Here is a 25,544-nt window from a genome sequence, read left to right on the forward strand (position 1 = left end):
CATACTGCAGGACCTTCCTGCATTACTCCCCAAATCACCAAGATGATGAGTCACCCTCATACAAGGAAGAAAGGTCCTCTAGACGGTGGCATCCCTCTCACCCACCCAGTGAAGTGCCTCCAGCCACAGCAGGATCAGCTATGCTGGACCCTGATCAAATTCTTCAACCACGCTCTGCGGACTAGGTCCCATGTGGCAAGGTGGCACAATACATAGCCAACTACCTACGCAAGCCGCTAGATAAGGAAACATGTAGCTGCCTGGGCAGAGTGCCCCACCCCACTCTAGAAGGGAAAGTTGCCCTAACCCCTGACATTTACCCCAGGATGCCAACTTTCCTTGCAAAATTTATAAACCTTCTCCAGAGGGTAAGAGTCCAAGCGAAGCTATTACTCCGAACAATCCTGCTTCACAAACTTTTACCTGACAATAGACCAGCGTTTCAGAGGCAGAGGCTCAAGAAGACAGTCAAACCAGACCTATACCGGTGAGTGTTCACCTTTCTTCTATGGTATAGGTCAGGGGCAGACTGGAAGGTTTTGCACATGTTTGAGAGGGAATAACTCCAGATGTGTAGGTTGATCAGAGGTTTCCAAATAGAATTTAATGGCACCTCCTTGCAACCACACACACCGAATTCCATTCAATTCCCTGCAGAGGAGCCAGCTATGATAGACGCAGAGGTTCTCGCCTTGGTGAATAAGCAAGCTATCCACTCAACAACTGTTTTGTCAGCAACCTATTCTTAGTGGAAAAGAACAATGGGGCTGAAAACCTAATATAAACCTTTGAGAATTCAGTGAACAGATGGTATATAGACATTTCGTGATGGAAGACATCCATCTTCTTCGAGATGTGCTTCGTCTTTCTGACTGGATGGCGTGTCTGGATCTCAAAGACGCCTACCTGTCAGTTCCCATCTTCCCCTGGCACAGACGGTTCCTTCATTTTGTTGCTTAACCAGAAACTTTTGAGTTTTCAAGTCTGCCCTTTGGACTCTCCTTTGCACCTTGGTATTTCACCAAGGTCCTCAGACCGGAGGTAGAACACCTACAAGAACAGGGGATCCATCTCATTGTCTATTTAGATGATATACTCTTCATGGCCGAGTGTCCTTGTCGATTGTCCCTCTAACTGCAGGTTGAAGGGGAGCTCGTGGAGAGCCGAGGGTTCATGATCAATGGACCAAAGTGTCTACTGGTCCCCTTCCAGAGAGTAACCTTCTTGGGTTTCATAATAGACTCCACTACCTCAACTCTCAGTTTACCATCCCAAGAAATGAGAAAAATCAAAAAAGACTTGTGACAAATTCCAGCAAATCCGTAAACTTTGTTATGATAGATTGAATGCCTAGTAAGGCTCCTGTCCTCTCCGATTCAAGCCATCTTTCCAGGCCCCTTGCACTATCATGCCCTATAACAGCTAAAAGCTTCCCATCTTTGCAGGGTCCCTACCTCTTCACAAACGGTCACCATCATGATGAGGTACAGGAGAAAATCTCCTGGTGGCTCTCACACATGGAAGCATGGAATGGGAGAGAGCTTTTTGGCTCAGCCCAGTACCTCGTCATAGAGTCAGATGCCAGCATGTCTGATTGGGGCACACGTTGTAGCAAGTTTGCTGCAAGGGGTCTGTGGTCGTCTTAAGAACACTTCTTATACATCAACTGCTTGGAGCTTCTGGCAGGCTCGTTCGAGATCTGTTGTTGGACAAAAGGCAGAGCCCATTCTTGTGTGCTTTTCAAGATGGACTGTAGTGAGGGCATATTGCTATGTTAGCAGTCTTATTAGAAGTTTAAACACCATTTAACTTTTTTGCTGCTTTTGCACACAACACTGCATATAGCTGTTGTTGTACGTTTGGCTGCGTGAAATTATCCACACGAGAATTTGCTTGTTTTCAGCATCCCTAGACATACATCGTACCTTATTCTGCACAGTGAGTGCTAAAGCCTCCAAGGTTATAATAACAAAGTAGCTGTTGTTTGGGCTGATCGGCTCACGTTTTAGCCGTAACATACATGCAGCTGCAGCCAACGTGATTCTGGTGCCTGTAATATTGTACTATAAGCATGATTTCAGAGACTTGGAAGAATCCTGTTTTTCCAGCAAGACAGAGAGCTTTTGTAGATCCTGATGTGATTTACTTCTGCTGATCTTGAAGGTATGGGGTTCCCCACACAAACCTAAGAGACCTTCTATATTTTATAAAAAATAGTTCCTACCTAGGAAGGGTGATATACTAGGCACCATAGGAGCTATTTTCACCATCATTGTAATATGATTTCTCCTTTTGTGTTTTACGGAACGGTAATCAATCATATCAATCAATCAATCATAGCATTTGTATAGCGCGCCACTCACCCGGAGGGGTCTCAAGGCGTGGGGGTGAGGGGTCCGTTACTGCTCGAACAGCCAGGTCTTGAGTTGCTTCCTGAAGGAGAGATGGTCCTGGGTCAGCCGAAGGTGGATGGGGAGGGAGTTCCACGTCTTGGCTGCCAGGTAAGAGAAGGATCTTCCTCCGGCGATGGCTCTGCGGATGCGTGGTACGGCGGCGAGGGCGAGGCTGGTCGATCGTAGCTGGCGGGTGGGCGTGTAGAAGGTCAGGCGGTCGTTGAGGTACTTGGGGCTCAGGTCGTGGAGAGCCTTGTGTGCGTGGGTGAGGAGTCTGAACGTGATCCTCTTGCTGATGGGGAGCCAGTGCAGGTCTCTCAGGTGGCCGGAGATGTGGCTGTGTCGGGGGATGTCCAGGACGAGTCGTGCAGAGGCGTTCTGGATGTGTTGGAGTCTTTTCTGAAGTTTGGCTGTGGTACCGGCATAGAGGGTGTTCCCGTAGTCCAGTCGGCTGGTGACGAGTGCCTGGGTGACGGTCTTCCTGGTCTCGGTGGGGATCCATCGGAAGATCTTACGGAGTATGCGCAGGGTGTTGAAGCACGATGAGGAGACGGCGTTGACTTGTCTGGTCATCGAGAGGGAGGAGTCCAGGATGAAGCCCAGGTTGCGTGCGTGGTCCGTTGGCTTGGGAGTGGTGCCCAGGGCAGGGGGCCACCAGGAGTCATCCCAGGCGGAGGGCGATGATCCCAGGATGAGGACTTCCATCTTGTCTGAGTTCAGTTTCAGGCGGCTGTTCTTCATCCACTCGGCGACGTCTTTCATCCCTTTGTGTAGGCTGGTTCTGGCGGTGGCGGGGTCGTTGGTGAGGGAGAGGATCAGCTCGGTATCGTCGGCGTAGGAGATGATGTTGAGGTTGTGTTGGTGTGCAATGGCTGCGAAGGGGCTCATGTAGACGTTGAAGAGGGTTGGGCTGAGTGATGATCCTTGTGATACGCCGCAAATGACTTCGGTGGCCTCGGATCTGAACGGGGGAAGGCGGACTATCTGGGTTCTTCCGGCGAGGAACGAGATGATCCACTCCAGTGCCTTCTCTTGGATTCCGATGTGGCTGAGGCGCTGTGCTAGGGTGTGGTGGCAGACAGTGTCGAATGCTGCGAGGTCCAGGAGGATGAGGGCCGCTGTTTCCCCGTTGTCGAGCAGGGATCTGATGTCATCGGTGGCTGCGATCAGGGTGGTCTCGGTGCTGTGGTTGGCTCGGAAGCCAGACTGCGAGGGGTCGAGGGATCCATTCGTCTCGAGGAAGGCGGCGAGCTGTCTGTTGACGGTCTTCTCGACGACTTTGGCAGGAAAAGGGAGGAGCGAGATGGGGCGGAAGTTCTTGAGGTCGGTGGGGTCCGCTGTTGGTTTCTTCAGGAGGGCGCTGATCTCGGCGTGCTTCCAGCTCTCCGGGAAGGTGGCCGTGTGGAAGGAGGTGTTGATGATGTCCCGGAGTTGGGGTGCGATGATTGAGTCGGCCTTGTTGAAGACGAGGTGGGGGCAGGGGTCGGTTGGTGATCCGGAGTAGATGGTGTTTATCGTGCGGGTGATGTCTTCGGTGCTGACCGAGGTCCAGTTGCAGAGGGTGGTGGTGGGGGGTGTTGGTTCGGCGGTTGGGTGCGTGTTTGGTGCGTCGAAGCTGTTGTGTATGTCGGCGATCTTGCGGTGGAAGAACGAGACGAGTGAGTCGCAGAGGTTTTGCGAAGGAGTGATGTTGTTGTTACCGGCGCTGGGGTTGGAGAGCTCTTTGACGATGCTGAAGAGTTCCTTGCTGTCGTGGGCGTTGTTGTCCAGTCGTTCTTTGAATGCTGTCTTCTTGGTGGTGCGGATCAGCTTGTGGTGCTTGCGGGTGGCGTGCTTGAGGGCGGTCATGTTTTCTGTGGTCTGGTCGTGGCGCCAGGCTTTCTCGAGGGTGCGGCAGTTCTTCTTGGAGTCCTTGAGTTCGTCAGTGAACCATGGGGCTTTCTTGCTGCCGGGCCTGCTGGGAGGGTTCTTTAGTGGTGCGAGGTCAGCCACTGTGTGAGGTTGCTGGCTGCTTCGTTGGGGTCCGTTGTGCTGGCGGGAGGGTTCTGGCTGAAGGAGGTGGTGAGCTGCTCGGCGGTGATCTTGCTCCAGCTCCGGCGAGGAACCTGTTGAGGGTGGTGGTGGGTCGTGGTTCTTCTGAAGCTGAAGTGGACGCAGCTGTGGTCAATTCAATGGAGTCCGGTGGAGTGGCTGAAGGAGATGTGCTTGCTGGAGGAGAAGAGGGGGTCAAGTGTGTGGCCGGCATAGTGGATGGGGGTGTTCACCAGTTGCTTGAGTCCGAGGTTGGCGAGGTTGTCCAGAAGGGTGGTGGTGTTGCTGTCCTTGTTGTTCTCCATGTGGAAGTTGAGGTCCCCTAGGAGGATGTAGTCAGCGGAGGGGAGGGCGTGGGGGCTGATGAAGTCTGCGATGTCTTTGCTGAATTGTGTGCGTGGTCCCCGGGGTCTGTAGATGAGGGTGCCTCTGAGGGTGGTCTTGGGGTCTGTGTGTATCTGGAAGTGGAGGTGTTCGGCGGCGGTGAAGGTGTCGTTGGAGTTGGTCGAGATGCGGATGGTGTTCTTGTGTACGATGGCGATGCCTACTCCAGTCTGGTTGACGCGGTCCCTCCGGGTGATCTTGTAGCCTTCTGGGATGGCTATGGCGATGTCGGGTGCTGAGAAGGCGTTCATCCAGGTTTCAGTGAGGAAGGCGACGTCTGGTGATGTTGTGTCGAGCAGGTTCCAGAGTTCATTGGTGTGTCTGCGGACGGAGCGGGTGTTGAGCAGGATGCACTTGAGGTGGTTGTTGCTGGTGCTCGGCTTGGCGGGTGCGGTGCAGGTCCGGAGGCAGGTGAATTTGCAGGCTTGGCAGGTGAAGGGTCCGTGGGTGCGTTTCGTGGTGGCTTGGTAGCAGGCGGGGTTCCGGCCAGGTTTGAGTGCGTTGAGGGTGGTGGCGTCGTAGGTCCGTTGCGTGGGCTGGCTTCCTCTGGGGCCAGGGTTCCTGGCACTGGGTGCGGGCCCGGTGCAGACGAGCTTGCCTTTGGCTTGCCTTCGGCGCAACATCGGTGCGTCCGCTGCGCGGTCGCGCCACGGTCGCCATAAGAGGGGAGGAGGAGGAGGAGGAGGGGAGGAGGGGTCAGCTGGGAGGCGGGAGGGAATAGCCAATGCGTGCCGGGGGACGGGGCCGCACGGGAGGCAGTCGTGGGAAGACGGAGGAAGTGGGAGGAGAAGACTCCCGGTAATCACAGGCACGCTAACACACAGGGGTACAGAAGGAGAAAAGGGAGCCGGCAGGCACACCAGAACACACTGGGGGTACAAAACAAAAAACGGGGCGGGCAGGCAGACTCAAATACACTCGGCCAGAGGGGAAGGGGCGGGCAGTGCCCAGGTAGTCCAGGTGATCGGGCGGAGTGCCAACTGGAGCGAGGAAACAGGCGGAGCAGAGGGGCAGGCAGGCAGGGCAGCAGCGGTGGGGATGTGACCTACCCAAGGGTCAGGGGTCACTCTGATCATCACAATGCTGATCATATTATTTCTAATCATATGTCTGCTTATGTTAGCAACGACACTGCATCTTAGAGCACGTTATTAAAATACATATTTTAACTTTCCTGTGTCTCTTTTTTACTCCTGTTATGGACTGGTATGAGAGTACAATGAAAGAGGGCTCTTACTTCCCACTATTCCTGAGTATAACCTAAGTCGCATGTTCTGGGTTGTCTAATCATTGGTTCCTTTGCTGTAGGTCAGAGAACTAATGTGACACTGATGCTAGCTGGTTTGGAGTTCTAGGTACTGAGGTGAGTTTTTTGGTCCACCACAATTCACTGAGGTCCTGGGTCTCTGTGCACAATTTTGTGTAGGAGCAGAATGCCTGCAACAGGACAACATCTCAGCAGTCTGAAGTATCAACCACCTGTGGGGCACCCGCTGCAAGGTTCTCTCGGACCTCGCAACCAACTTTTGCCAATTTTGCCTGGACATTTAGGTACCGTGACGGTGGAGTACCTTCCGGGCCAAGCGAATGAGGTGGCAGATTGGCACTCCCGTCACGTACGAGACTCCAGCCTGTAGAAACTACATCCTGGAGTATTTGAAGATTTGCAGAACAGGTGGAGTCCATTTTTAGTAGACCTACTCGCCTTCCAGTTGGATCATTAGATACCCAGATTTTCAGCTGGACACCCAAGCAATGGTGGATGCATTTCTCCAAAACTGGGCTCCGAAGCAGGGCTATGCCTTTCTCCCATTTGCAATGATCATGCGCATTTGGGGCAGTTGTGAAGGCAGTAGGCGGAAGTGATAATAATCACACTGATGTGGAGATCTCAAGTCTGGTTTCCAGCTCTTCGGGAACTTTCTTGTGGATTCTCCAATCCGCCTCCCCCTGTTTCCTCACCTCCTTCTCAACCCGGATCAACTGCCTTACCAGTTAGTTCTAAAAGGCACCCTGACCATAATGGCTTGAATGATTGCAGGGAATACTGTTTGGTCCCAGGCTTTTTTTCAGCAGGCTGCAGAACTCATATTCAAGAAATGGGCAGACAATACTGTCAAGAGATGTATATCAGCTGGGAATTGATGGACACGTTGGTGTCTGTGAAGGAGTTTGGATCTCGTGGGTGCCGATTTAGTGCAGGTGTTGAATTTCTTGGCTACTCTGGCGACTGTAGGTTTTGCTTACCAGTCCGTTACCACCTTCCGCGCCGCCATTTCAGCTGGCCATATTTCACTGGAGGGTGCTCCAATAGTGGAACAACCTCACGTTTGCTGAATCTTTAGAGTACTATGCTTATTTTTCCCTCCAGCCTCGAGGTACTCGACCGTATGGGATGATAATAGGGTACTACATTTGCTTTTGTTCTGCTAACCCTGGTAACCTAACAGATACTTATCTATGAAAGAGCTATCCGCCAAGTTAGTGGTGCTATTGTGTCTCATTTCTTGTAGACCAGTATCAGACATCCGGGCTCTGGATATTGGAGGCAGGATATTCTCTCCCACAGGGGTGGCCTTCACAGTTTGTAGGAGAGTGATGTCTCATACCGGAACCATTATGTACCCGATCTTCCTAGATTCCCCAAAGTTGTGCATTATAGTAAGGCCTACAAGGAAATGTCTGGGGAATTCAGACTCCCAGGTGAATGACACCTCCTTATTAGTATCAAAAAGCAATATAAGGTCGTGTCTTCCCCCACCATTGCATGGTGGATACGCTGGGTGATGCAGGAGGTTGGTATTGAACTGTCTGCCTTCGGGGCGCACTCTGCTAGAGGAGCCATGGCTTTCACAACTTTTTTGCTTGGAGCGAGATTAGAGGCCATCATGAATGCAGCGGATTGGTTCTCAGACTCTATTTTGAAGAGATTTTACTTCAAGCTGGTGCTGGATATGGCGCAGTTTGTCTTGAGCAAACTTTAAACCAGCATCATGTTCTGACATAGAATGACAATTATTCTCAACTATCATGTAGGAATATTTCAACGGAGTTGAGGAATATCCCACAAGCCAAGAAGGGAATATTCTTAATGATAGGGATCGCTCCCTAGAGAGTAAGAAAACACTTTTAAAATGTTAATACATTTGGTATTCTGTAATCCCTATTGAGTTTGCTATCTCTATTCCCTCTAAAAAAGATGTATTCATTTTCCTGTACTAAGGCAGGACCCGCTCAACAAAAGATAGGGCTCAACAGAAAGAGCATGATTGGTTGTTTCTCGAGATCACTCCAAAGGAATTACAGTTGTTGAGATGTTTTAAAATGGCCGCTGTAATAAAAAATTAAGAGTCAAAAGCATAATCCTCTCCTCTGTGTCCTTAATGGAATTAAACATCCCTACAGGATAGTTAGGAATCATTTATATCACATTAAATAGTCCTACGAATGAGGGCCTCAGCATCTACTAAGCAGTCCAAATAAAACAGAAAAATAAATCGGTAACATTTCATTTTAAATTCCATTCCTACATGAAGTCTACAGTGGTCAAAATAGGACGCCTTTATAAACTAATCCTCAAAATATTGAAACTATATAAAAGTAGCCAACATACAAAGTAAATTTGACTAAAACAGTAAATAACATATGACAAAAGAGATTAATCTAAACAAAATATTTTTTTCATTTTAGCGTGACCAAATTAAATAATTACGGATAATTACCGAAGTCATGGGACTAGCCAAAGCCCTGAAGTTTTCAGTGATTAAACTTATGAGCCTCAAGTAAGTTTTGTCTTCGTAATCATAGCGGTGTCCAAGTACTATTGATACGATAATGTTGGCAACAGCAGCATTCATGATCATTGTGTTATTAAAAGGTGTTCCTGAAAAGTATAGTTAGAAAATAAATTGTAAAGTAGACAACCAAATAACAGAGTATTTCTAGTTGGGTTTTGAAGTGCATTCATCTATACAGTACTGAATGAGGAAACCCATCAGGTAGTATAGCCCAAGACTTAGGCTTCAGAGAGCAAATAATTGGTGAGATAATGAACACAAAATACCTCCTGGAAATATAGAATCCAACCAGAATAGTGCAGTGAATAATTAATTAGCTCAATGGAGTAAACAGGATATTTTCTAGGCAAAAATAAAATCACACAAAACTTTCAAATTACAAGTACCAACAAGACTAGTAAATTATCATTAAAATGTTATTAAACAGTATATGATAGAAATAGTTTAAAGAACCCTGTATGGAAGTATATATTGCGACAATTCTAAAATAATTGAATCAACTATCAAAATATAGAGTAGGCAATCCAATGAAGAATAAAGATAGAATATAGTGCAGTATCGGTTGCTGTCTCACCTGAAACAAAATAGTAGGCTGGCATAGAGAAGGTGTTTTGTTGATGAGCAGGAAATAGAGGGTAGTGCCATGCATGTTATTAGATAACAAAAAGCAAACCAAGGACACATAGGGACGATGGTTACATGCGACTTTAAAGGAATGATGGTCCTGACAAAAGCACAGTTAATCTCAAATTACATCAATGAATTTAATTATGAGTCAAAGTCAAAAGAAGGCTTTATTCGATTGTTATATAAGACAATCATAAAAGTACAATAAAAAAAGAGAAACACATTTATCTATACATACAGCAAAAATGTCATATAAAATATTGATTAATATTAACTAATGTACAGTACTTCAAAAAGAAATTAAAACTGTATTACATTGACAAAGCCCTCATGCAACTAAGAAGCAGTTAGGTGAACATACATTTTCTTTGGCTCAGCACTTTCTTCAGGAAAGTTACTATCCTAAAAACACTATGCTCGTTATCCAGGTCTTGCAGTGCCAAAAAAGCAGGTCAACACTGTCAGAGCCCGAACCATTTTAACCCCTTCCCTGATCATGATGGAACCACGCCTTCATGATCCACGTACAGCGTGTGCTCATGACGGTGAGGTTCCGTCATGCTGCGGCAGCTCCGCACACGCAGCACTGATTCCCCGCCTGAGCGGGTGAATTAGTGAGTGGGCGGAGTCGTGACGGAACCACGCTGTCATAAGAACAGCCCGCCCGTGGTTCATGATGGCGTGGTTCCGTCATGAGCATGGTGGTGCAGCGCTACCCCTCTCACCCCCAGTGCCGCGGCGGAATTACCACTGCGACCAATCCGTTGAAGCAAAGGTTAAAAAGGAATGGGGCCAGGATACAACCTTGCCTGACTCCGCTCCTTATCGGCTGAGCACGCGCCCTGCAAACCGCAGTGCACGCGTGCCTTGGCATCGCTATGAAAACGTTTAAAAAAATGAATTATCTGAACATCAACTCCCATAACTTCTAAAATCGACCAGAGCTTACTGTGGACCACGCAGTCAAACGTGGTGGTGAGGTCCACAAACACTAAAAACAGGTTCCCCTTCTTAGCCCGCGTGTAGGTCCCCACCAGAATGGACAGATTTAAGCCCTGCTCCACCGTCCCTAAACCGGCTTGAAAGCCATATTGCAGGTCAGATAGAACAGAGTTCTCCTCAGCCCAATTGTGGAGGCATTCTAAAATTATTTTAAAGTACTTTTGTTATCGCATCCAATAGGGAGATTGGCCTATAGCACCCCGGGTCCTGTCTGTTTCCCTTTTTGAAAATGGGTATGTTCATGGATTCTACCCAGGTAGGTAAAAAAGCAGTGCTGCTGCTGGCAGTAGGAAGGAACCTGAACTATAATAGGCCCCCACAGAGAGATATTTGTTTTAAATAGGTTTACTGGGACTCCCTCTGGTCCGGGGAATTTGCCGCCAAGACTGACAGAAGTGCCCACTCCACCTCTTCCAGAGTGAACAACAGATCACGGTCCTGGAGGGAGGGCTTCAAATTTTGATCCTTCTGTGCGTGGTTATCCATCACAGCGGAGTTTCCCTCACCGTTATATACTCGTGAAAAGTGGTTAATACATCGTTCCTCACTAATTGCAATTTCGATGGATGGGCCAAGCTCACTAGACAGAAAAGGCGCCTTAACTGCTTTCCAAAATACTGCACTATCTTTTGCTATAGAGGGAGTATGTAGTGCCTCCCATGCCTCCTTTTACAAAGTTTTTTTTCTATCCCTGATTGCTTGCTTGTATTCCACTCTAGCCATCTCTATTCTGGACATATTTCTCAGGATCTTATGCAACTCTTTTCTTAGGTGAGAATAAGCTTGGGTACACCTAGAGTCAAACCATCCCTTCGGGAGTCTAGTACAGCTTTTGCGTCTGAGGAGAAGTGACTCAAATGCGAAAGAGTTTACCATCACGCTGACTTACTTTCATGGGTAGTTGGTTACTGCGAGGGAAATACCTCAAAATCAGTGGAGACAGGGAACAATACTAACAGCACCTGCCTAATTTCGCATGCAGTACATTTAAAAGGTACTGCCAATGGTTGTGTAGGTCGAAGTTCTTGTATAATTTCTCAGGGGAAGAGCTATAGTCCACGCCCATCATCATGATTCCTTTTATTCAAAACTGGAGTCAATGTCTTCATCGCACATTTATTAACAATCAAGGATTAGGGTAGCATCAAAGACATTTTTCTGTGTCTAATTTCTAAGTGGCAGTTATTCTATATATTTCACAATACTAGAAACAAGTTACATATAGAATAAAGGATCAGTGTGTGGGGTCGACAATGTAAGGCTCATTTCAAATTAAATGCCTGAGATTAAACTGTATAGTCGGTGGCAGCCAGCAACAAAAGAATGCAGGGAGAATATCATGCACCACCGCAAATAATGTTATGTTAAAAATGTTTATAGAGCACACATACACCGTACGGTTTCTTGGTACTAAATATAAGAGGTAGCCTGCTGCTTGTTAGATCATTCATATGCCTAAGAGAAAAAACAAGTTTTTAATAGTCTCCTGATATGGAAGTAACTTGTAGAGGATTGGATGTTAAAGAGAAGTGAGTATCAGAAATGAGGGGTCAAAGCAGCTAATCTTTTCCATTTGAAAGTGGGGATGACCAAAGTTTCTGATGGGATCCCTTCAGGTTCAAAGGGGGGGCTTACCTCTGGATAAGAGTGGAAACAAATTCTGGGCATGTGCCATGAAGGGGTTTAAACATGAGGCATGCATTCTTAAATGTACAGCGTTGTGTTACAGGGAGCCAATGTGGCTTCCTCATAGGAGGAGTTGCATGATGCTCAAATTGTAATCTTTTTGTAAAATAATGAGTTAGCATAGTCAATATGAGAAATGACCTAAGAAAGAACAACCTGAAAAACAGCTTCCATAGCAAGCAGTCTGCTAATTTTCCTGATCTTTCAAAGTTGAAAAAAGAAGGTAGAAACTACCATGCCAATCTGGGTCTCCAAAGTCAGTTTGCTATCAATTGTCACAGCAAGGCTCTTGGCCGATTAAGATGGAAGTGGTGGCCCTCACAGCTCCACCGGCCAGAACTTTGAGTTCTAAGGATTTTGAGAGTCACCGACTAGGATCAGGCCAGTTTTGTGTGAGTTTAATTTTAAGTGATTATTATGCATCCAGTTGTGTATATGTAACACAGTCGTATGGAAAATCAAGATGGAGTCAAGTGCTGTTGATGGGGAAAAACTATTGTAAATCATCAGCATAGTTGAAGGAGCTCATTTTTCTATCACGCAGAAACTGAATAGGTGGAACGAGATCCGGATTGAACAAGTGTGGGAACAAGGATGTACCCTGCGACACACCACAGGTTAATTTAACTCTAGGAGCCATGAATTGAGAAGTGCTGACTGATTGGTAGCGTTCATCTAATAAGGTCAATAGCCATTGCATTGAATGGCAGGTCCCTGCATCCCTGACACGGTCCAACAGGATTCTATGGTTAACTGTGTCAAAATGCCGCAGAGAGATCAAAGAGCACTAGAGCCTCATTAGTGCATTTATCTGCCATTTTTCTCATTTCATCAAGTACAGTCAAGATGACAGCCTCAGTTGAGTGAGAGTGGTGAAAGCCTGCTTGGTGAGAGTCTAGGAATTGTGGCTGTTCAATAAAAGAGCAGAGACAGTTGGCGACATGGGATTCCAATACCATAGCCAGGTAGGGGAGCAGTGAGATGGGGCAATATTTTGAGGGGACCAAAGGGTCTCCACCTGTTTTCTTGATCAGTGGGACTACTACCACTTCCTTAAAGAACCCTGAGTTAGCGAGTCATTCAATAACGAGAGGGCCGTATTGGAGCATGCAAGGAAAACTTTTCTCAGAGTGTGCGGGAGCATCTGTCCGTAGGGAATCCAGATTTGTCCTTGGTCAGCTGAATAAAGGGAACTGATGTAAAGAATGAGGATTCCTGAGTGTCATAGATTGGTCACCAGGAGAAGGATCAACATGTATACTCACTTTAATGGTACTGATTTTGTCAATAAAGAAGTTGTTCAGAAAGTTACATAGTGCCGAGGAGGGACTAATTTTGCTTTCACTCTGTCTGGATTGTATAACTCGGTCACAATGGCAAATATTTCTTTGGATTTATTCGTCAAAGTCAAGATTTTGTTTGACAAATAGGTGGTTTTAGTTTGTAAGATAGATACTTTTAATGTTGTTTAAGATGGGCTTGAGAAAGTATATTTCCTATCAGGTGAGTTATTTTGTCTCCTAGTACATTCAGTGTGGTGCAGGGCTGGTTGTTGGGATTTTAAATCTTCTGAGAACCACCTGGCCATTTTTATTTCCCTGAGGCAGGCATGGATATTGCTGGAGGCTGTTAGGCATAATCTATTATCTGCTTTAATTTGGTTGATAAATGACTGATGTGTGAGTACAGTAGTCTTCAATGAATTACAGAAAGCACTGTGATTGCTCATCTTAACTTGAGGTTCGAATATGATCAAATCATTAAGGTTGAAATGTATTGATAAGTGATAAGTACATTGAGACACCGTCAAACTGGACACCATGAGATAAGAGGTCCAGATTTGGTCAAGGATGTGGGAGATGACACATGTTGGGTAAAGTTCAGCCTATCAAAAAGATCATTCAGTTCTAATGAGCATGGACCAAACATCTTATTGTTAGCCCAATACTTAAAGTCGCCGATTAATATTATTTTGGCATGGTGGACTACTAAATGGGCGATTTGTTCCGCCAATAACTGGGGTAATAGAGGCATTTTATGAAGGTGCTTATACAACGCGGTAAAAAAGGGGGTGGTGATGGATGGAGCATCTGAACCAATCAAACACTCACACCCAGTCAAGAGATCTGGGTTTAATCCATCACCGTTCTTTAGCCCACTCTGCCACCCCAGTTCAGACATGGCTACATGCAAATCAGTCTGACCCTGTGCCTCATGGGAACAGTCCAGCCCGAACTGCCAAGCCATGCCTTCCCTGGACCGGAAACAAGCTTCCGAGGACCGGTTTATGGCATTACAGCCGTCTTCAGCCCGGCTTGCTTGAATCCAGTGGCAAAGTGAGCAAGGGACTCACGTCTGAGCATACCCTGCCACACTTATGGCGGCCAAAGCGGTACAAAAGGGGGTGGTGATGGACGGAGCATCTGAACCAATCAAACACTCACACCCAGTCAAGAGATCTGGGTTTAATCCATCACCGTTCTTTAGCTCACTCTGCCACCACAGTTAAGACATGGCTATATGCAAATTAGTCTGACCCTGTGCCTCCTGGGGACAGTCCAGCCCGAACTGCCAAGCCATGCCTTCCCTGGACCGGAAGCAAGCTTCCAAGGACCGGTTTCTGGCATTACAGCCGTCTTCAGCCCGGCTTGCTTGAATCCAGTGGCAAAGTGAGCAAGGGACTCACGTCTGAGCATACCCTGCCACATTTATGGCGGCCAAAAGCGGTACAAAAGGGGGTGGTGATGGACGGAGCATCTGAACCAATCAAACACTCACACCCAGTCAAGAGATCTGGGTTTAATCCATCACCGTTCTTTAGCCCACTCTGCCACCCCAGTTCAGACATGGCTATATTCAAATCAGTCTGACCCTGTGCCTCATTGGAACAGTCCAGCCCGAACTGCAAAGCCATGCCTTCCCTGGACCGGAAACAAGCTTCCGAGGACCGGTTTCTGGCATTACAGCCGTCTTCAGCCCGGCTTGCTTGAATCCAGTGGCAAAGTGAGCAAGGGACTCACGTCTGAGCATACCCTGCCACACTTATGGCGGCCAAACAGGTACAAAAGGGGGTGGTGATGGACGGAGCATCTGAACCAATCAAACACTCACACCCAGTCAAGAGATCTGGGTTTAATCCATCACCGTTCTTTAGCCCACTCTGCCACCCCAGTTCACACATGGCTATTTGTAAATCAGTCTGACCCTGTGCCTCATGGGAACAGTCCAGCCCGAACTGCCAAGCCATGCCTTCCCTGGACCGGAAACAAGCTTCCGACACATCGGTCAGTTAAGTAACTGAGAGGGAAAGCCCGTGACGACAATGGCAGTGACCCCTGACGAAGGGCACCAGATGCCCGAAATGCATTGGGTATGACAATAAATTTCAATGCCTTGATGAAATTGCTTTACTCGTGTTTTCTGCAAGAGGTTCGGATGGCCCAGCTCCAACATGTAAAGTTTTGAAAAATGGCAAATCCACTCCGCGTGTGGAGAGTAAATGTTTAATAAACGGCTGCAAGTGCACATAAATTGGATTACACAACAAATACCTGGATTTATCTTGAGCAGTTCGATTATTGCCTGATCTAGGCACATATAAGTTGTGCGTTTGGCAGGGGCGTCTTACGCCCCTATTTTGAGATTGTGATTTGAATATGGCCATGTCTGGGGTGGTGTGGAGTGCAAAAAAACGATGGATTTAGGCCCAGATCTCTGTACTGGGGTGAGTGTATGACATTGTTCTACATTCTGTCCATCAATTGTTGTTTTTGTATTTGTCACCCCGAGTGGGATGGGTATGCTCAGACGCGAGTCCCATGCTCTCCACACCTCGGGAGTCAAGCTATCCAGGCTGATGACGGCTGATAGCCAGAAACCGGTCCTTGGATGCTTGATTCTGGTCCTGAAAAGACATGGCTTGGCAGTTCGGGCTGGACTGTTCCCATGAGGCACAGGGTCAAGGCTGATTTGCATATGGCCATGTCTGACCTGGGGTGGTGTGGAGTGCAAACAAACGATGGATTTAGGGGCAGATCTCTGTACTGGGCTGAATTTATGACATTGTTTTGCATTCTGTCCATCAATTGTTGTTTTTGCATTTGTCACCCGAGTGGGATGGGTATGCTCAGACGTGAGTCCCAGGCTCTCCACAACATCGGGAGTCAAGCTATCCAGGCTGATGACGGCTGATAGCCAGAAACTGGTACTTGGATGCTTGATTCCGGTCCAGGAAAGACATGGCTTGGCAGTTCGGGCTGGACTGTTCCCATGAGGCACAGGGTCAAGGCTGATTTGCATATGGCCATGTCTGACCTGGGGTGGTGTGGAGTGCAAAAAAACGATGGATTTAGGCCCAGATCTCTGTACTTGGGTGAATGTATGACATTGTTCTGTATTCTGTCCATCAATTGTTGTTTTTGCATTTGTCACCCCGAGTGGGATGGGTATGCTCAGAAGTGAGTCCCATGCTCTCCACAACATGTGGAGTCAAGCTATCCAGGCTGATGACGGCTGATAGCCAGAAACCGGTCCTTGGATGCTTGATTCCCGTCCAGGAAAGACATGGCTTGGCAGTTCGGGCTGGACTGTTCCCATGAGGCACAGGGTCAAGGCTGATTTGCATATGACAATGTCTGACCTGGGGTGGTGTGGAGTGCAAAAAAACGATGGATTTAGGTCCAGATCTCTGTACTGGGGTGAATGTATGACATTGGTCAAGGTTGATTTGCATATGGCCATGTCTGACCTGGGGTGGTGTGGTGTAGGTTTGGCCAAGGAAATATTGCCACCGTTAGGAACCAAGGAGAACAAGTGAAAAGTGCCAAGTGCAGTGAAGTTACAAAGTAAGGCAAGCCAAATTCATACAGCGCACACCAAAATCTATAAAAACATGTAAATGAGGCAAAGTAGTAGCGATACCTCTAACTTTTGAAAGGTCGGAACAACAGGCTTCAATCTGCTGTGTCTACCAGAACTTTTAGAACTGTCAACACTCTGGCCCCTAAGAATTGAAGCAACACAGCAAAAACTAGAACTGAAGCCAGCTGGTACACTGAAGACCTCAAAAAGCTAAGCTAAGTTACTCGCATTTGTTATCCCGCCACTTGACTAATAAGCGGTAGCGTTTCTTCCTTCCCTTTCCCTGCTACATGCGGGTTAGTAAATCGCTTGCCTGAGACTCACCCCAGCCGCCGATCTTAACGCTGTTTAGGGTGCTCAGAATAACTTTGTCGGCCATCTTGGAGTGGGGTAGCCTTCCAAGACAGCCGATTGGCCCCTATAAAAGGGAAAGCGCCGCATTGGCTCCTCCACCTTGTGATTATTATTCCTCCTGAGGCGTGAGCCGGGAGGTCGTAATTTGTTATGCTTGTCACTTTGCATTTTAACTTGCACGTTTTTACTAGCTGACCTTGCAGCTTATTAAAAAATCACTTCACCTAGCTTGACCACGAAGCTAAGTTACTCGCATTTGTTATCCCGCCGCTTGACTAATAAGCGGTAGCGTTTCGTCCTTCCCTTTCCCTGCTACATGCGGGTAAGTAAATCGCTTGCCTGAGACTCACCCCAGCCGCCGATCTTAACGCTGTTTAGGGTGCTCAGAATAACTTTGTCGGCCATCTTGGAGTGGGGTAGCCTTCCAAGACAGCCGATTGGCCCCTATAAAAACGGAAGGCCATGCCTCCGCGCAGCGGACGCGAGCAGCAGAAGCGCCGGACCTGTGCCGGAGTCGTGCCAGAGTCCTGCCCGTCTGCGCCCGTCCCTGGCCGTGGATGCTGGTACTGCTCTACAGGGCTCTCCTTCTCACTTGATGTATGATAGCGCCAGGCTCAAATCCCTGTGCCCTTCATATTGCACCATACCTCCCTCCATTAGCTCATCTGTCACACCCCGCTTTTCTTTGGTAAAATGCCTCCCACACTTACCCATCAATGATAAGCACGATTGCCTTTTTTGTCCACAACCAACTCCTTCGCATGCACAATTAAAAGCTGGCCTACTAAATTGCCGGTCTTTAGTAAAGCACTCCATCGATGTATTTAAATTTTTAGAAGAAGAACATTGGGACTTATTGTTCCTCACGGAGACGTGGTTAGGAGAAGACACTAACCCTGCGCTACACCTAGCAATCCCTCCGGGCTACAGTATATTATGCGCCAATAGACATAGTACACACCCTGGAGGTGGGGTGGCGATCATATACAGAACCCACTGGACCATTTCGTCTTTTTCTTACAACCAAGTAGAACGCATTGAAGCGCTCCCTTTTTGCATCAAAACCTCGCCCAATTTTACAATTTCTGGTCTTCTGGTTTATCGACCACCCAACTCTAAACCAACACACCTCCCAGCTTTCTTAGACTACGCACTTCAAGCCTCATTGTGCTATGCCAATTTCACCCTTCTTGGGGATTTTAATCTCCATGTTGATAACAGTGAGGATACCGCGTCTTTGAACTTCTTGTCTACGATAGCAGTCGGTGGACTGAAGCAGGTCATTAGCTGTCCTACTCACAAAGCGGGTCACACCCTTGACCTAATTTGTACTAACCTGGATGATTTAGACGTTCACACTCCCCTTCCTATAGTATGGTCGGATCATCTGTTTATTCCTTTCACACTGCCTTGTAACCACATAAACCGCCATACCCGCCCGGCTAAACAACTGGGTAGAAACTGGAGTAAAATATCGCCTAACAGCTTAGCTCCCTACCTACCACTGGTGGATCTTTCAGACATGGACTTAGATCTTGATACACGTCTTACTAATTTCAATGAGCAGATAACCTCAGCAATTGATCTTATTGCCTCAGTTAGGCCTATAAAATCCTACCGCTCCGCTCCATCCGCCCCATGGTACTCAAATGATCTCCGAAATCTTAAATCGGAATGCAAACATCTTGAAAGGCGTTGGAGAGCCAACTACTCACTGGACTGCAAAATCCTTTACAAAACTGCTTTAAAAAAACTATAGGAAGAAAATCATAGAACATAAAAGAGCATTTCTAGAAGAGAAAATCAATCGCTCCCAAGGGTCATCTAGGGAAATATTTGAGACAGTCAGATCCTTCACAGACCCCCCAGCACTGAACCGCCCGCCAGTTATATCCCAGTTGCTTTGTGATAACCTTTCTGTCTTTTTTGAAAACAAAATAGCATCCATCTATGATTCCTTCCCTGTTACCACTCCGCCTAATACAAGTCCCTTCCCCGCTGTCTCCGGACCCGAACTTCTGTTTTCTGACTTCGCAGAGATCCCTGTGGAACAATCTCTGGCGGAACTTCTTAAAACCAAATCAGGCTCACCACTGGACCCATGACCCGCTAAACAATATATGTCACTAGCCCCTATTATTAATCCTTCACTGAATAGAATTTGGAACGACTCCCTGAAGCTGGGACTCTTTCCAGATACATGGAAACAAGCACGTTTGGTCCCTATCATTAATAAACCTAATGCAGACCCAAGTGACCGTGCCAATTACAGGCCAATCTCTCTCTTACCTGCTCCTGCTAAAGTACTTGAAAGACTGGCTCAACAACAACTAGCGAGCTTTCTTGAAACTACAGGAGCTTTTCACGACTCGCAGCACGGCTTCAGGCCAGGATACAGCACCGAGTCGGCCTTAATTGAGATGCCAGACGCTGTAAGATGGAGGCTAGACGAGGGATCTAGAGCGGTGTTGGTGCTGCTGGATTTGTGGGCAGCATTCGACACCGTCTCCCATCCCCTCCTTCTTGAACGCCTCCACTCAAAGGGCATCCGGGGCACGGCTCTGGGATGGATATCATCTTTTCTGTCCAACCGGTCCCAGGCAGTTTTTACCCCCCCCATTTACTTCTGACAGTCGTCCGCTTCGGTGGGGTGTCCCGCAGGGCTCCTCACTGAGTCCTCTTTTGTTTAATGTTTATTTTTCCCCTCTTTTTGATATCATCGCTCAAACTGGTTTAAAGGTCACCTCCTAAGCTGATGATATCCAGCTTTTGTTTTCTTTTAACAACATTTCCCCCTCCACATTTGATCCCTTAAAAAACTGCCTCCGCACTATTGCTCAATGGATGGACAGTAACTTCCTCAGGCTGAACGCAGGGAAAACAGAGGTTTTGTTTTTCCATCAGCTATCTCCTCTTGACCCTAACATTTGGTGGCCTCTTGACTTAAGTGCCCCCCCGTCCCTAAAGACTCGGTGAAGAATTTGGGCGTCAAATGGGACTCTAATCTTACTTTTCATCAGCAAGTTCACTCAGTCTCCGTTGCCTGTCTAGCCAAGATCAGAATGATTAAAAAGTTTATACACTTCCTCCCCTGTAACACCAGGAAGATTATAGTACAGGCGCTCATTACCTCGCACCTAGACTACGCCAATGCCCTCTATACTGGTCTGTCTGTGGGGCTTTGTCATCGCCTACAGACGGTTCAAAATGCGGCAGTGCGACTAGTTGCAGGTACTTCTCTTCGTGAGCATATCACCCCCCATCGTCCAGAACTTCACTGGTTGCCAGTGCATAAAAGAGCTGAATTTAAAGCCATGGTATTGGCTCATCGGGCCTTGCAAGGTAAAGGCTCTGCCTATCTATCTACATGTCTGATCCCTTATAATAATTCCAGGACTCTACGCTCCTCATCTAAAAATCTTTTAACAGTCCCCAGATACAGGAAAACCCGCACAGGTGGGAAAACCTTCACAGTACTGACCGCGGCCCTCTGGAATAAACTTCCGATTACCATCCGGCTGATCAAGGAGGAACAACCTTTTCGGAGAGCCCTGAAAACTTTTCTGTTCTGTTAAATAACCCACTGAACGACCTCTACTTCGGTCTCAGTTAAAATCACCAGGTTGTATGTAATCACACAGGAGCGCCGGGACACCCCGTTGGGGTAGCTGTACGCGATACCAAATGACACTAAATAAATAAATAAATAAAAATACGAAGCAACACTGTAAACAACTGGAAAGGAAATGGAGAATCAGCAAAGGTAAAGTGGAAAACGACACTTTCAAAGATTCCGAGAAGAGATGCCACTAGGCCTGGGGGGAGGTTGAGGAGTTTCACTCTACAGAATTCTGCAAAGTGCCAGAAAAACTCCACTGCGGTCCACGAAGTTCCGCCAGCAGTGGAGCCTGGTAGGTTGCATTGCTCAAACTGATTTTTAGCACCAGGAGTTTGTCCGCACTGTAAAATCAGTCCTACCTAACCTTGCTCCTCCAATTGTCACGGAGGAATTCTGAACCGCTCACATTCTACCCAGTCCTAACCACATTCCAATAGAAGTTTAAGAACACAACAGATCTCCCACCTTAAATTAAACAAACAAATCTTAAAACTACAAAGGAACCAATATTTATTTTATCTTTGTTGAGAACTTTCCTATGACACAATATTTATTTAACATAGTATAACATTTGAGTAAATAAAACTTTAGACATAATAATTTCCAATCTGGACAAATTCCTGGTGCGTACAAAACACACAAAGTCCTTCATCTTATTTGGCCATATAACAGATCGCCCACTCAGTGCCTTCCTCTTCCTTTCACTATCCCTTACCTCTCTTCTTTCACCACTCACAGTATCCTTACTCTCATCATCACATCAGTGCCACAGGAGAGACTTTGTTCTCCACTTCCAGAATGAGACACTGTGCAGTGTTCATCACTTCCACTGTCAAATTGTGAAATTTAACAAGAGGATCTGTATATTTGTCACTCCCGTTAGTCACTACTTTGGCAATCTTAACCTTCAACAGATCCTCACTTTTCACTTAACACTAGACAACTTATGTTTTTGGTTAGAATATTGCTTGTAGAAGGAGCGCACGGCAGCGGCGGCAAGATGGGCGCTATCTGAGGAGCTCCGTAGTGCGGACCTACGCTTCATATTAAAGGAATATCTTTCCTGCAGCGCTGTCGCTCGCAAAGGGGTGTCCATGAGTTGGAAACTGCTGGGATTACTGTGGCCAGTTTCCGAATTAAAAGATAATTAGCTAGACCCTCTTTTCTCTCTATTACCGGGTGCGCCTCAGTGCCTTCATTTATAGCGGCCGCCATTTTGTGTAATCTCTGAGCGGGGCGCAAACGGCCGAAATGCAGCTTTTCTCACCGCATTTTTACAGAAAATCCTGCTATTGCTTTATCTCAATCATTCATCATTATTACTACAAGGACCAGCCTACTAATACTTCACAGATGTAGTGTGTCTTTAATTATGACTGGGATTTTTTTTTCTTCCATAAAATGGCAGTACTATTCTTTTTTTGCTCCCTTTTTTGTCAGCTGTTGGACTTCCTATGACTTCTCACAGAAAGGCCTCCTGCTGCAAGATAAGTACGCCTGCTTCTCTGCAGTATTTCACCAATCCATATAAACTCGACCTGCTAAATATTGTTTGCAAGTAATCGTCATTGTATCGTACTGGTGTTTCAGATTGGCACGCTTGTTGGTTGCTTCACTCTTAATCAAGAGGTCCTTATTTTTACAACATTTATTCAGGCTGTTGGATCTGTGCTCTATCGCTTTTGTCTCTCATTGACTATATTTATTGCAACGTTGCTGTCTTCTCCTCGCCTTCATAAGTTGTATTGTTGGCTCTGCCTTTAGTCTCTCTTCATCATGGATCACATGAACTCTAACAGACCTCAGGGAGCTACAGGAACTTCTTCTGGCAGCAGCCACCACCAGTAAACAACTTAAGAAAGATCCTTCCTCCCCATCCATGTTAGAGAGGACATCATGGATGAATTATGCCTCATTTGCCCTTTTATGTCGGATACCACTGCTACTCTCCAGAGAATTGAGGAGAAATGGTCCGGCCTTAATTTGAGACTTTCTGACATCGAGAAAAGGATAAGCACAGGATCTTATTGCCAGAGTCGACAGCCTCACCAAATATGTTACCCAAATTAAAAAGACTACAGAGGATTGAGAACATCGTAATCAATGTAATAATCTATGCATTCATGCAGTCCCAGAAGGTTCTGAAGGTTCAGACATGAATTCCTTCTTGAAAACTCAAGTTCTGCAGATCGTTAGTCTCCCAAAATCAATGGATTTTAATATCCAAAGAGCGCATAGATTAGGACCTCAGAGTGCATCTTCTCCCACCAAACCAAGAGGTATCATCTCCCACTTCCTACTATATTCAGACCTTATGGCAATCCTCAATGCTGCCAAGCAACACAAACAAATGCTCTGGTCCGGTCATAAAGTTTTTTTTAGTCAGGATGTATCTAAACCAACAGCCAACAGACACAAGGAATTCCTCGATCTTAGACAAGCCTTGAAATCCATAAATTCTTGTTATGGCCTTATACATCCCTACTTTTTCAAAGTGACTAGGCCAGATCATTTTCTTTGGAAGACCCAGCTGACCTTCGGAAGTTCATTCATACTCATAGAGGAGAGCTTATGGAGCTTATGGAACTTAGCAAATATTGATTGTCTTGTTACTAGTTTTCTTTTTTATTTCTTAAGATTTGCTTAAGTTGTACGTCAACATTAATAGTTATCTTGTTTGGTTTTCACTAATGTCCTTTAGGTCCCCCCTGTGCTGATTTGTTATTGAAGATTCAAGCCTTCATCACCTATTTGCTTCTAATGTTTTACTCACTCTGTTGCTTTGTTCCCTAATGTCTGGTAAGTTCCCTTCCTCCTTGTTTCATTTGTCTATTATTAAGTTCTTGGATTTTATTTTTTTCTCCCTCCTCTTTTTCTTGCCATTGTATGGTAATTGTGTTCCCTCTCTGTATTCCTCCTTGTGGGGTGGCCATCTTGATTTTTGCTGTCCCCCCTCCCTCATTAATGTTCTTTGTTTTGTAGATCAACATGGCTAAAGCCATCTGGCTTTCTGTCATCTCTTTGTTCCCAGTTCTTTCCGGGCAACTTGGAGAACCGGGTTATTTAGAACCCAGCGGTGCCAGGGGATACACCCGAAGTCTCCGGATTCACCTGTCTCAGAACTACAGAAACGCGGCAACTTCTCGGTGACGTCAAAGATCAAATTTATTGGCTGAAAACAGTAACAGAGGTCCACGAAGTACAGTGGCTGTCTATTCGTAGGAGACTGCTCAATCTTACAAAGCAAGCCATCCCTTTTATACCAAATATTGTGCTTCAGGCAAACATTCCTTATTTACAGTGACCAATCCCATGTGTCCACGACAAAAGCATTGCATGACAAACCCACATTTCATTGTCCAGCCCACCATCAATTACCCGGTAAGGCCCAACACTCTTCATCAGATAAATCGGACGGACCCCTAATATAAACCGGCACCTCCTCATTGTAAAACAGGCCATAAAGAAAGGAGCAGAGACAGGTGTGAGTAAGATAAGACCTAGTTGTGTGCAATAAAGGGTTTATGGTGTCCTGTGCCTTGATCCTCAATCTCGAACAGCTACTGGGAAAGGAACTGGCCTAACAGGTTTGGCTTTCGGGCAACGGAGTCAGCTTGCCCAGGTCACACAGAAGTCAGCTAAAGGTGTACGTGTCCCAAAGACTCATTCGGCCTTAGTCATCGGCCTATGTGAGGGCAACCACAAAATGGCTGCCGTACACAAAATGGAACCCAAGGGTCCAGAACGGAATCTCTGATTTCATGGTGATCTTGTCACTCGAACATGACGAAAACACTCGTATATATTATACTCGCCATTTTCGGTCTGCTGATACCAAAATCGTCATGATACGATGATATTTATGAAACGGGTCCAGCATTCACGGAACCTCAAACTGTGATACCCTCTTCTCTCTCTACTCCTCCCTTTCCTTTTTCCTTTTATTACTCTCTTCCCCTCTACTATCTTCTTACTCCATTTTCATCTATATCTTTATTTTTCCAACTTCTGTTTATGGCACTTTATTGCTCACTCATTCCTGTCTTCTTATGGCTACATTACACAATCTTTCTTCTTCCGCATGTCCTCTGTTATTTGCTTCCTCTCATCCTCTCATGGTATTTAAATCCACTTCCTCTCCCTTCTCTTGACTTGTCTTATTTTCCTGCCTATCGTTATTTACATTTTGTTGATATCTGGTTTCCGTGTTATCTCATGGAATGTTAAAGGTATTCGCAATCCTGTTAAAAAGCAGCGAGTTTTATCTCATCTAGTAAGATTTAAATGTCATATAGCATTGCTTCAAGAAACACACCTTAAATCACAGGATTTGTCTTCATTGCGTAAACAATGGGTAGGAGATGTGTTTTGTTCTCTGGCAGTTAAAAATAGAAATGGTGTTGTCTTTTTGTTTCACAAGTCTCTAAATGTTCAGTTACAAAATGAGTTTCATAATAATAATGGAGGATGGTTGTTTTTAAATACTATTTTTAACAATACCCAACTTTCCTTTTGTAATGTTTATGGTCCAACTGGCATTGATTTACATTTTTGGAAAGACTTTTCCACTCTTCTTTCTTTGCATGCTGTAGATGATGTGATTGTGGGCGGAGATTTAATCAACTCATGGTCCCCTTTCTTGATCAGCAATCACAAGCCAAATATGTCCCCAGTAAGATGCAGAAAACCTTTCATAAAGCCATTACTTCTAGAGGTGTACTAGACACATGGAGAACCTCCCTTCCTGACACATTGGAATTTTCTTTTTTTCCCCCTTTCATAAATTTCATT

The 25,544-nt window shown here is 46.3% G+C and overlaps 1 protein-coding gene across 1 annotated transcript in view; it reads right to left on the reverse strand.

Moving 5' to 3' along the window:
- The window catches only part of LOC144826386 (cytochrome P450 2K1-like), a 429,013-nt gene that overhangs the window by 178,225 nt on the left and 225,244 nt on the right, over positions 1–25,544 (reverse strand). The window contains exon 4 of the mRNA XM_078684711.1: positions 8,531–8,691. Coding sequence (XP_078540837.1) covers positions 8,531–8,691 — 161 coding nt within the window. The remainder of the gene's footprint in view (positions 1–8,530; positions 8,692–25,544) is intronic.

Source organism: Lissotriton helveticus, chromosome 3_2, assembly GCF_964261635.1.
Source record: "Lissotriton helveticus chromosome 3_2, aLisHel1.1, whole genome shotgun sequence".
In the NCBI taxonomy this organism is placed as follows: domain Eukaryota; kingdom Metazoa; phylum Chordata; class Amphibia; order Caudata; family Salamandridae; genus Lissotriton; species Lissotriton helveticus.